General features: G+C 42.5%; 1 protein-coding gene across 2 annotated transcripts in view; it reads left to right on the plus strand.

Annotated features, from left to right (window-relative positions):
• ROS1 (ROS proto-oncogene 1, receptor tyrosine kinase) overlaps positions 1-12,416 on the plus strand; it is a 108,777-nt gene that overhangs the window by 24,127 nt on the left and 72,234 nt on the right. For both annotated transcript variants that reach the window (XM_006026162.2, XM_025207061.1), the window contains 6 exons: positions 655-836; positions 1,827-2,018; positions 4,893-4,993; positions 7,986-8,200; positions 8,563-8,726; positions 9,114-9,276. In XM_006026162.2, coding sequence (XP_006026224.1) covers positions 655-836; positions 1,827-2,018; positions 4,893-4,993; positions 7,986-8,200; positions 8,563-8,726; positions 9,114-9,276 — 1,017 coding nt within the window. The remainder of the gene's footprint in view (positions 1-654; positions 837-1,826; positions 2,019-4,892; positions 4,994-7,985; positions 8,201-8,562; positions 8,727-9,113; positions 9,277-12,416) is intronic.

Raw genomic sequence — 12,416 nt, forward strand, 5'->3', positions numbered from 1 at the left:
CCCTTCCTCACAGGCCAGGCAACTTACAACAACCCACAAACAGAAAAAAACAACACCCACTCTTCCCTACGTGCCTTCAACAGTCTCCCCTTGCTCCTTCTAGCCACTCCATGTCTCACAGCTTCATCTCCCCAAAACCAGAAACAAATATAGCCAAAGCTTTACTCTCTCCTGAGTGCTCTTTTCCCAAATGCTCTGTTCAGTCATCAGATTTGCAGTCTTTCAGGGAGCTTTTCACTTCTGTCCTACCTGGGCCAAAGTGCTTGGCTCTCCTCTGGAACCCTACTGATGTCCTGCTTGGCTTTGCCCCTTCCAGCCACAGTATTCTTGGCATATAAACCCCCTTCTTATAATAGGGCAGAGGGTTCCCCAATCCCCATCACATAATTAGGAGCCCTGTGGCTTTCAGCTTGTGGTACATGGAATTATAGTGTGTAGTCCTACAGCTTGTGACCTTGCAACTTGCACTTGCCCTCTTTTCAGTAATGGGGTTATGGGCCTCAATTACACTATCTCCTCTTCCGGTTAGTTTAAGAGTTGAACTGCACAGTTTTTTAATAAATTGCTTATTGGTTGGGTTTTAATTGCTCTTTAAAAATTATTTTATTAGTATATTTGGGATAAACCTGTTAAAATCCTTTTCTTTGTTTTAAGACCTGGACTGGTATGATGACACTCTTTACTGGAGCAACTCCATAGGAGAAGTTCATATGTGGTCATTGAGTAGAAGAGCTCCTGCCATTGTGAATTCTCCCCTATCTGACATCAAAAAAGCAAGGATACTGGCCTTTGATTGGCTGGGTCAGTGTTTGTACTGGGCTGGAAAGGCAAATACGGTATGTAAGAGAGTTATACCAATGATAAACTGCAGTAATTAATAACAACAACCGGAAATATTCAGAAAAGTATTTGTTACTGTCCTATACCTTGAGTTATACACCACCTACCTACAGCTTGAGCTGCTGTTGAAACTCCACTGCATAGAGGATCAACTTCCATCAGTATCATTGTACTATTGATTTTTGCTAACACGGTTATGTAGGGGCTGTAGATGACATGATTATTCATTAATTTCAGAATACAGAACAACAGATACAGAATATATAAACAAAATATAGCACCAAGAGGTTTGTAGGATTCAGCTACCTTAATGGTAAGTGAAGATAGTAAATGTAAAGAATGCTCAAGGAATCGCAGCTGATGAAGAGATTATTTTTTCTTAGTTATCCTTGTATCATTATCTTGTATAGCAAATTTTGTAAATTTTGTTCTATAAGAGGGAGGATTTTCAGAAGTGGTTTATACCTTACTAGTGTCATTTTTACCTCCAAAATAAATTAAAGGGCTCAATAATTATCAGTGCACTTCATGGACTCACAAATTAAGTACTTAGACATTTACATTATATAAAAGGTGTCTACATTAAGAAATGCAATGCTAAGTTATGCGGTGCTGTCAGGTTGTGCCTGTAATTTCTCGTGAGTGAAAAGTCAGAGGCCCTTTGTAAAATAGAATCATCAAGGTAGATTTCACACCGATCTGCACTTTGTGTTCTTGTTTGCGGTGAGTATGGAGTGGGTGTGAAACTCTGTTAGAGCAGAAAGCTGGCAAAACAGAGAAAGAAAAAAAAAGAGGGGAAGTTTTAGTTTTTGCTGTCGTCACTTTATAGCAGTCCCTAATAATAATTTTTCCTAATCTGTTATGTGCTGCTTTAAATACATGAGCCTGAAATAAATGGCTGTGAAATTATCATACATACATATATGCATATGCTTGTGGCTGATAACTGGACTGTGAGGTCCTGTGCTATTTTTTTTTATTCCCAGATCTATAGAAAATCACTGCTGGCAGGACACACTGATGTTGTGGTTTATGTCACATTCCTGGTGAAGGATCTTGTGATTGATTCAGTAAATGGCTATCTGTACTGGGCTACAGCTTACTCTGTGGAGAGTACCAGACTGAATGGAGAATATTATTTAATGTTACAAGAGCAGCCCCAGTTTTCTAATAAGCAGGTGACTAATTTTTAAAACTCTCCATTTAATTGCATACAATGCAGTCAGTACTAGTACTTGTCAAAATCATTTTGTTACATCAACACAAAGCACATTTAATAGCACATATCACTTTGATAACATCGTAATAGTAGATTCCTACAAGTGTTACTTTAAATATACCGAATAAAAAAATTTAGAGAGGTATGAGTTTGATAAGTTGTGTGTCGTAATGTTTTTTTATTTATTGATTTTGCATTTCAGTTATAGTGTCTGATGTTAAACCATCATCATTTTTATATGGCTACTGCATAGCATATATGCTATTTTAAGTTTTGATAAAGCTGTGGTATCTCAACATTGTGTGGCTCTTGACCTATTAATGAGGGCCACTCTACATTGCAGGTCTTGAGCAAGTATAAAGGAGCTAAGATTAATTTATATCCTGCTCTTGGATTTTTAAATCAAATGCTTGGAACAAAATGTGTAATTACTGGTTTCCACAAGTCATTTTGCCCTCTGTACCCTACTATGTTCATCAAACCTACTCAGGAGTGGAAAAACACAGTTTATCTTTTGAGTCATAACCAGCAACTAGACTGTCATTCACATTGATTTTTCCAGGCTGTATGCAAAAAGGTGGATGTGTTTTCCAAAGCAGCAGTTTCCTCTCTCAAAATAAAATAACTGCAGTGGTTAGTTTTGGATCTTGCAATCAAATTAGACTTATCATTGTAAGACCATCAGCAATCCATAGTAATTCACCTTTTTGGCTTTCAATCCAAGTCTTCTAAGTAAAACTCTGATTTTGTAGGACTCCTAAACAAATACAAGTACCTTTAAAATATTTTATTCTGCACAGGCCATATCATTTGAGTCTTGGCTAATTATTTTATATTAAACTATAGTAATTGTATTGCAGAGTCTCCACAGGTAGTGTATCTTGGTAGAGTTCTGTTGGTTTCACTGAGGCTATGATGACTTAGAGCAACTGAGGATCTGGCACAGCATGTTTAAATCAACACATAAATTAATTTATTTAGGCTTACAATATACTTATGAGGTAAGTACTTTATGAAGAAGCAGTGAAGCACACAGCAGGCAATATGTGCCAGGCATTGGTTAACTGCTGCCTTATGAAATGTTGTAAGCCACAGGGTATTTCAAGTAGCTAAATTTATGTTGCATCTTATGATCCAAAGTTATATTCCATGATCGTAACTATACATCATGTTCAGAGATTACTACCTATCACACGATGGAAAAAATCTTTCTATTTTTGTAGAACATAGAAGGGAAGGTGTTAAATTACTGCCTGACCCTGGAATATGAATACTATAAATATTTGTTTTCCTTAATGTAAACATTGATGGGAGAAGATAGATAATCCTTCTACAGATGGGGGAGGAGCATAGCAGTGACCAAGAGAAGGACAGGGAAAAATAAGAGCCACAAATGTCTTAAAAGCATACATTGTGTATGCTTTTATGAGGTATTTCATGAGGAAAAGGAGACAAAATGTGGTGCAAGACATTGCAATGAAAACAGGTAAAAGGGTATAATGTAAGAGAAGATGCACAACTAAATATATACTTGCATGCACTCATGCCAAGAGATATTTTTACCAAGGAAATCTACAACAGCAATAATTAAAACTTCGATTTTCTGGCGTAAAATATGAACAGTAATATAATAAGAATGTAGTTACATAAGGATCAACAAGCAGCTAAATAAATGACATGGCATTTTTTTCTTTCTTTTGTCAATATCTTTTGTATCTTATTAGTGAGGGGTAAGATTATGGATGCTCTATTAACATCTATAATTTAATCCTAATAAAATTAGATAAATCTACTACTGGACAGAGTTTGGAAATGGATAGACAGATTCTTAGAGGCAGTGTGTCAGTATTGCATGTAATTTTGCACTTGCAATTTTGTGCATGCAACAAATTGCAAACTCAGTTTTTGTAATGAGTTGAAGATTCATAGGATTGAATTTAGCTTCCTAAACTGTGGGGGACAGAGCGTGTTATCACTCACAAATCAGATAGGTGAAAGCTTGATATCTATCATTTCCGCATGCAGCATTGCATCCATTATGGCCCGCAGATGTGAAATTATATCTGGTCTTTAATTAAAGAAAATAAAAAACCAGTTACTTTGTTTCTATGAAATTGTCAATGAAAGTAGGGGCAAGGGCTGGGAAGGTTCTTTATTTAGATCACTGCAGAATAAAATGTATAGATTACTGTTCTACCTGAAGCATAAGCATTATGAATGAAATGTTTAATTGAACATTTTCTAAATAATTAAAACAATTTCCATAAATGAAATCAAGCTGTGCTTAAAATATCTACCCCCCCACCCTCAAACTTGACAACATAGTGAGAGGTTATGAAATATTACTCTAAAAAATGGCACTGTCTTTGAGATTGGATGTCAACCATCTGTTTTGGATAGAGAACATTAGAATGCCAGAGGAGTTCACGCAGCTTTTAATATGGGGGTTTTACTAACTACTTGATATACTACTACCATACTATCTGAGGCACTCAGATACTGCAAGGATGAGTGCCAGGGTAGATGCCGATAAATATAATTAAACATTTTCTGTAACATCCTCAGCTGCTATAAAATAGGTGCCATTCAATGACATCAACAGAGTGCTGATTTATACCATGTGAGGGTCAGAACATTTGTCTATTGTTTCCCCTTTTTATGCTATGTCTACTTTGGACTGAAAACTCATTGTGGCAGGGGCCTATCATTTTTATGACCACTAAAGAGCAGTTCATGCCTAAACAACAGTAATGCAATATGCCCCTAAGAAGTGATGCTTTCCATGTTGCATTTATATTGCTTACTTTCCTGTTTGGCTTTTTCTATTTTTGAGGTGGTTTCTTTAGCTTTGGATCTCAGTGGTGGCTTCCTCTACTGGTTTGTGCAGGACAATCTACACCTAAATCTATACAGAGTCTCCCTCTGTGAAGAGAGGTAAGGATATAGATAGAGATATAGATGTAGCACAGTGAACAGTAAGACTCATGGGACCTTCTACCTCCTGTGCTTTTGCTTTTAAGATTGTGTATTGGACATTGCTGACATATTATTCGTAATAATCATATAATAAACAAGAAGCAAAACTTCCAGCTCTTGTCTAGCTCTGTGTTGTGTTATCACATGACTGTTAATGTTTTTTTATAGTGAGAGACACAGTGAATATGGACCCTTGATTCATTTGATATTCTATTCATTTGTATAATGGACTCACCAGTAAACTACCAATGGTTATGATTTTCAATTTTGTCTTAAATCTGGACCATTTTTAAAACTCGACATTTCTTCAATACCAAGAGCTGCAGCTATCTTTTGCACTTACATTAGGGATGGAATCTGCAGCCCTTATTCACATGAGCAATCAGCACTCGCGAGGATTTTCCCCTTGATTACCAGGAGTATGAAGTAGCTGTATTGATCACAAATGGCAAAGCCTGAATTATGTGGGTCATCTCAAATGAATACCAATTAGATCTTCAAACCCCATAATCATGTATATCAGAGGTGACAAACTCATTCAGCTCTGCCAGCTGGATGAGGGGTGTGGAGCTTGTCTGCAGGCTGGATCAGACCCAGAGACTGGTCTCTTATGCCTGATGCAGCACACAGGGTGGGTGTAGTGCAGATGCCACATATAGCAGGTTCCTTTGATAGGTGTGCCTGATGCTTGCAGTGTGCACATGCTGGCTTCAGCCCTCCACATTGCATGCAGCATATGCAGGTCCTCACCCCATGAGTAGCAAACAGTGTGTGAGGCCAGTCTGGGACACATGCTGTACTGGTCCTGTGGGCTGGATCTAGCATGTGGTGCTGGTCTATGGGACCAACCTGGACCAGCCATGGATCCAGTGTGCAGGACCTCTCCAGTATGGGTGCCACATGTAGTCTGACCCTGGACTGACCCCACGCACATCCTGTCTCCAGCCCCGTGTGGCATGTGATGCACAGAGGTGGTCTGGGGTGTGTGCTGCATAAGGTACCCACACTAGATAGGCCCGTGTGCTGGATCTGGCACATGAGACCAGTTTGTGGTCTTGATCTTGACTGGCCCTCAATCTTGCATTTATGGCTAGTCCAGTGTGGGAGCTGCATGCAGTGCACATCCCAGACTGGGCCCATGCACTATGTGCCTTGTGTCTACTGGCTGAAGCCCTGCTGCCAGGTGCAGCCCATGCCAGGTAGGCTTTCTGCACCACATGCAGCACATGGGGCCAGGGCCAGCACATATTGTGTGTAGTGTACTACTCCATGCCCTACAGGCAGCACTGCAGGCTGGAGGATAGGACTCCATGGGTCAGAACTTTTACACCTCTGATATATACCATGTGTGGTACGTGATAGTATTTAACAAAGTCTGCACATATTTATGTTTTATCATACTTTCATGTGTACAACATAGGCAGTTGTTGGCAAGTCCAATTGTACTAGATTCAAAGTGAACCTGTAAAATGACTTCATCTTGTGTGTGTGTGTGTGTGTGTGTGTGTGTGTTCATTTCTTATGGAGTCCATTTCATTTGAAGCCTGATCCCAGACTCAATGAAGAATAAACACTGTAAAACCAAAGTGTGTTGTTTAGATTTAGTATTAGAGGCCATACATACAACTCAGTTGTGAGCCAACTGCTAGCCATAAATCATCTTCTCTGGCATACTACAGCAGAGGGGTAGAAGTAATCAATCTGAATGAGCCTGACAGCATACGTAAGCCTTTCCAAATTTGTTTTGGATAGCATGTGTCTAAGCTGGAAGACATTTCTAAGATGGTAAAGTGATGCCTTGGTTATATATTTAATCTGTTACCTAGAGGATAAATTGGGATCAAAGAAAGCCTATAGGGTATGACACAGAAGTGGTATGACAGATCAAGTCACCAGTTAAGGCTGGAGGAAAGAACGGTTACTTGAGCTGAAAAAGTGAGGGTAGGTTATCAAGAAGATTACTAGGGCCAAGTTTGTCATTGCCATTAATTTCAGTAGGAGAACTAGACTCTGACTCCATGGCTTCACTGGAATTCTTGGGTGAGCAGCTGTAATTTTCCAAATGCATAGTTCTGCACTTAGGTGCTAATATGAGTATACACGAACCAAACTGTGTGCTTTAAAACAGGAGTGTGAAACCCGCTTGGTCCCACAGGCCAATCCAGACCATGGGATGTTCCATGGTCTGGACAACCTGTGAGTGGTGGCAGTGGCATTAATCCCCCTGGGTGCTAGACCTGCTGTTTTATCATGGCTCCAAAACCCAGAGACTTAACACCACTGCACCTGGCCTTTCCTTTTCCCTAGCCTCCAGTTTTACTCACCCTGGAGTGCCTAAGGATAGTGGAGCTGCACTAAAACAATAGCTCAAGCAGCTGTGGGAATTAACACCATCACTACAGGAACTTTGGAAGCCATGGCAAGCCCAGTGGGCCAAATCCAGCCCATGGACGTGGGTGGTCTAGCTGAAAAGAAGCCCCATGGACCAGATGACTCACCTCCCTGGGCCAGGTCAGGCCTGCAGGGTCAAAAGAGTTTGACATCTGTATTTTAAAAGACTGATTTGGGTACAGTCATGTGAAATGAGGCTCCAAGTTTGAGGGACAGTGCATTAGAGACAGGTCACTCAAGAATGTGTGTGCCTGCAGATATCCTTAGTAAATTGTAATATACACTGTCTCTTTTTACTCATCTTATGTAATATTTTAGTATAAATGTTACTTCTTTTTAAAGGCATCGTCTTACAAAAGGTGAATAAATTGGTTTTACTGCATCAGAGTTAGGAATGTCCAACTCTGAGAGACTCAAAAAACCCTTTTTATTTGTTCTTATTACTGACGTGGAAGGTGAAAGATGAAGGAAAACAGCTTAAGGTGTCACACATTGTATAGGTCTTTTTCTTCTAAAGAGTAGGCTGTCTTTTAGATAACACCAGGTGTTTTTTTCACAGTTGTGGTAATGCTGTAGTCACTGAATTGGCAGCATGGAGTTCTTCAGGAATATCCCAGAATGCACTGGTATATTACAGTGAGCGGCTGTTCTGGATTAATGCCCAGCAGTTCATTACAACACAGGAAGTTGGTCAGAGTGTTGGTATCCCCTTTTCAGAGCCAGCAGCGTTTTCAGCTTTTACCCTTGTTCAGAGATCTCTCAAACCTCTGCCAGGTATTTTATTTTTTTTTATATAAAGTACTTTAAAATGTATTCCTTATAAGCTTGTAATTCTTGGTTATTAAAATCTAAGAGGAACAAGATGTGGACAAAAGTAGCTTGGTAATGAATTTAGCAGAATAAATAGATAACTAGCAATGACATAAACCAATAGATGCAGGAGTCAAATGACATTTATGTGGACGAAGTACTGCATAATAGATCAATTTATTATTAATGGCAACTTCTTTTTCTTTAAGAACAATAGGTTGAGTTTCCAAAAGCATCTGAGTCCCACTAAAAGTCATCCAGGAAATTTTGAAAATCCTACCCAATGTTCTCAATTCTTAAGTTTTTAATTTTTTTTTGGACAACAGGAAACTTTTCCTTTGTGCCCAAAGTGATCCCAGATTCAGTTGTGAAGTCTTCTTTTAAGATTGAACAAAATTCTTCGAGGTTTCATATCCTTTGGAATGCCGTTACAAATGTGGACTGGGGCGTTGTCTTCTACTGTGTGGAATCCAAGGTTCTACAAGCCAAGGTATGCACGAGGCTCCTTCCCATTAATGTACCTGGACATTTTTAACAACAGAAACACAGTCTCTCCCTGTCATGTCATTGTGTACAAATCAGTCTGAAATATAAAATGTCACTGACCACCTAAATAATAGCTGTAGGTTTCACCTTTGTTTAACTTTAACCCATTTATTAACATGTATTGTTCTCTGAGCAGCAAACAGGCAGGTTGTCAGCTGGTGTCAAGAGAACTGTGGCAGTGTATAACAACTGAGGGTCTGCTTAAAAATGAATTTAATTTCCTAGTGTCAGGAAGGGAAGCTTTGAAAATCATAGTAAGCCTGGGAATGTTTAAAAAGCTTTTTTCTGAGAGAAGAAAAAATATTTCTGTGGGTTTTTTCTTATTTGACAGTTTGCAGATAATGAACGGTACCTGCGACCACATAATCTGACAGTACCTGTCTATACAGTTGAAGGGCTGGAGCCTTATACACTGTTTGATTTTACTGTTACTCCTTACACCTACTGGGGCAAGGGACCTATGACATCCACCTTCCTGCGATCTCCAGAAGAAGGTACTGGAATTTCAAATGCCATTCCTAAGTCTTCATTGAGTACAATATGATCTAGTTTACTTCAGTCTGTTGGACCCTGTCTTGAGAGCTGTTGAATTGCTTTCAGGGTTGGACAATTTAATTAAAAAGATAGTTGTCATGCATGCCTGCATGCACACGATTGCAAGAACAATGATCAGAATAGTACAGGATGCTATCCATCAAATGCTTGTACTGATAAACTACCTTTATAATCTGAAGTTTATGATAGGTGACAGTAAGATCACATTGTACTTTAAACAGATATTTGGGTTTTTATAAATATTGCTTATTTTTTACTTCATAAGTATCTGACTTAAAGTGAGGTCAAAGGTTAAGGGGGCCCCTGACAGTATACTTCCTGCAGAATTAATGCATATGAACAGGACATACAGAAAATACACCCATCTGGCTGATTTTTGAAACAGTGGGCATAGCTACATGAAAAGCTTTACTGTACAGTAGACTAATTTACTGTGCAGTAAAGTATCACCATCTACATGTGAAGGCATTTAGTGTGAAGTAAATTAGTCTACTGCCTGGTTAGTTTGCCACCTGCAGGGTAGCAAAAATTGTCTGTAGTGAGCGTTGTGATGGGGGTGAGCTGAGGTCTGTGGCTGGCCATCCAGATGCAGGGGTGCAGGATGGGGTGGTCTGCCAGCACCTCTCACACCCAGTGCTCTGGCCCCCACTCCCAGATGTGCAGTGTGCCCAGGGCCTTGGGGCAGGGGGGTGGGTGGGAAGGCCTGTCGCTGTTGCTGCTACAGCAGTTGGTGCTCCCACTACCAGGTATCCTTTGCCTGCTGCACCTTCTCCACCCATGCTTCATGGAAGAACTCCCCCCAGGCCTCGCAGATGTTATGCAGCACACAGGCTGCGGTGATGCCCAGGGGATGTTGGCCTCTGTAACCTTGAGGCAGGTGGTGAGGGTGCACCAGTGTCCCTTCAGGTGGCTGAAGACGCACTCTACCAGGGTGCAGGTCCAGCCCAGGCACCTATTAAAATGTGCCTGGCAGGGATCTAGCTGGGCCTCATGAGCCAAGGGAGGAGTGGATAGGCAGGGTCACTGGTGAGGAGGGGTGGGACTGTCACCTCACCCAGCTGGAGGTCTGGCACCCCTGGCACAAAGCACCCACTCTCCACCAGGGCAGGCAGGGTGGAGTTGAAGAAGACAGGGCCATTATGGGCGCTGCCAGCCCAGTTGGTGCTGACATTGGTGAAAGTGCCTTGGTTGTCAATGACTGCTTGCAGCACAACAGAATGAAAGCCCTGCTCATTTCCACCTGCCCCATATGGTGGGCAGGTGACAGGGATAGGGGTCCTATCTAGGGCCTGGATGCTCTGGGGAAAAACCAGGGTGCAGAACCCTGTCGCCACCTCCCAGGCAGTCATGCAGCCAGAGCACACTGTGCCCAAGCACATACTGGAGAGCACCACAGACCTCCAAGATGGTTTTCATGGCGGTTACCTTGCCCACACCAAAGAAGTGGCTGATGTAGTGCAGGTGTGATCAGCTTGAGCAGGTTGATGACCAGCTGGGTCTCCATGGGAAGGGGCAGTCAAATGGTGGTGGTCTGTCACTCCAGATGAGGCAGAGCTGGTTGAAGAGCTCCTGGAAAGTGGTCTGGGTCATCTGGAATGAGTCCATCTACTGCTCATTGTCCCAGGTGCACTGGATGATGTACAGTCTCCAGTCCTGGCTGGACAGGTAGGCCCAGGAGCTCATGGTGGTGTCCACGTGTGTATCATTGGTGTCCCTGCCAGGGTCTGGGCAATGGGCCAGGGGCTGGTCAGCATCAGTGCAGGGGCAAGGGGCCTCAGATGGAATGGTGAGCCTGATCATGTCGCCATGCAGCATGGGGGGAGGGGTAAACAGGGTCGAGACTGACTGGGGCCAGGCAGTGGTCACTGCAGCAGCAAAGTTTGGTGAGCAGGGCAGCAAGCAGGAGCACAGGATATGGGTCATCTCTGCCAGGGCCTTGGGGGTGGACCGGCCATTGCATGGTGGATGCAGGCTCTGCCAACAGAGGTGTAGAAGGCTGTGCCAGGACACTACAGACTACCCTGGGTCAGAAATGCAGGTGGCCAGGGGGTACTGTGTGAGGCTGCCATTTAAAGAGTGCCCCTGGTCCCCAGGCAGCTGTGGCCAGAGCCTCCAGCTTCCCCTGGATGGTGCAGTGGGGTGGGGGGCAGTGTAGAACAGGGCTGAAGGAGGCCTGGAGCAGACTATGACCATAAGCAGCAAATCTGCTCCCAAATGGCTGCACATGCAGATTCCTGCCCAGGGCTGGTTTACTGCACAGTAAGCTGCTGTACAGTAAACTAATATAGCATTAATTGCATGTGTAGACATACAATTAATTGCATGTAGAAATCTCATGAGGTTCAAGAAGGACAAGTGCAAAGTCCTGTACCAGTACAGGGTAGGGGCTGACTGGCTGGACAGCAGCTCTGCAGAAAAGGACCTGGAGGGGTACAGTGGACAATAAGCTGAATATGAGCCAGCTGTGTGCCCTTGTTGCTGTCATGACCCAAAAGGCATGATTGTGTGTGTGCTTTGGCACCAGAATTATCCCTGTCAAGTTGCAGAGCATTGCATGGGAGAGTTTCCTGTAGCAGAGGAAACCCCGGTGCAGGGACCAGTTTCCTGCCTTTTCTGCAGCTTCTTTTGCAGAGTGCATTGCTCATGTTGCGAGAGGAATGCACGGTGCAAAAGAGTTCCTGCCACCGGTATGCAAATTTGTTCCCCATAATTGGCTAGTGCTAAATTATTCACACGTGGCAGCTAACGATTGGCCTGTTAGCCGTATAAAAGGCTTGAGCAGTTTCCGCCCAGGCCAAAGAGGACTCCACATCCATCTCATGGGGACTCTGGGTACACGGCAGGGGAATAGAAACCCTGTGGGAGATTCAGAGGAGTTTGGCGACCTGATCCACCGCCCACCTCTTTCCGTCTTCGAGCGATCATTTTTTTTTAAGACGTATCTACGAGGTTTCTATTTTGGTGGCGCGCTTGCCCAGGGCATCCGGAGCTCTGTTTCCGTGGAGCCTAGCAAACTCCACGTGATTGTTCGTGTTGTTTTGTCTGTAACTGCAACTCAAGCAAGTTTTCCAGCCTGCAC

This window comes from Alligator sinensis, unplaced genomic scaffold, assembly GCF_000455745.1.
Source record: "Alligator sinensis unplaced genomic scaffold, ASM45574v1 scaffold38_1, whole genome shotgun sequence".
In the NCBI taxonomy this organism is placed as follows: Eukaryota; Metazoa; Chordata; order Crocodylia; family Alligatoridae; genus Alligator; species Alligator sinensis.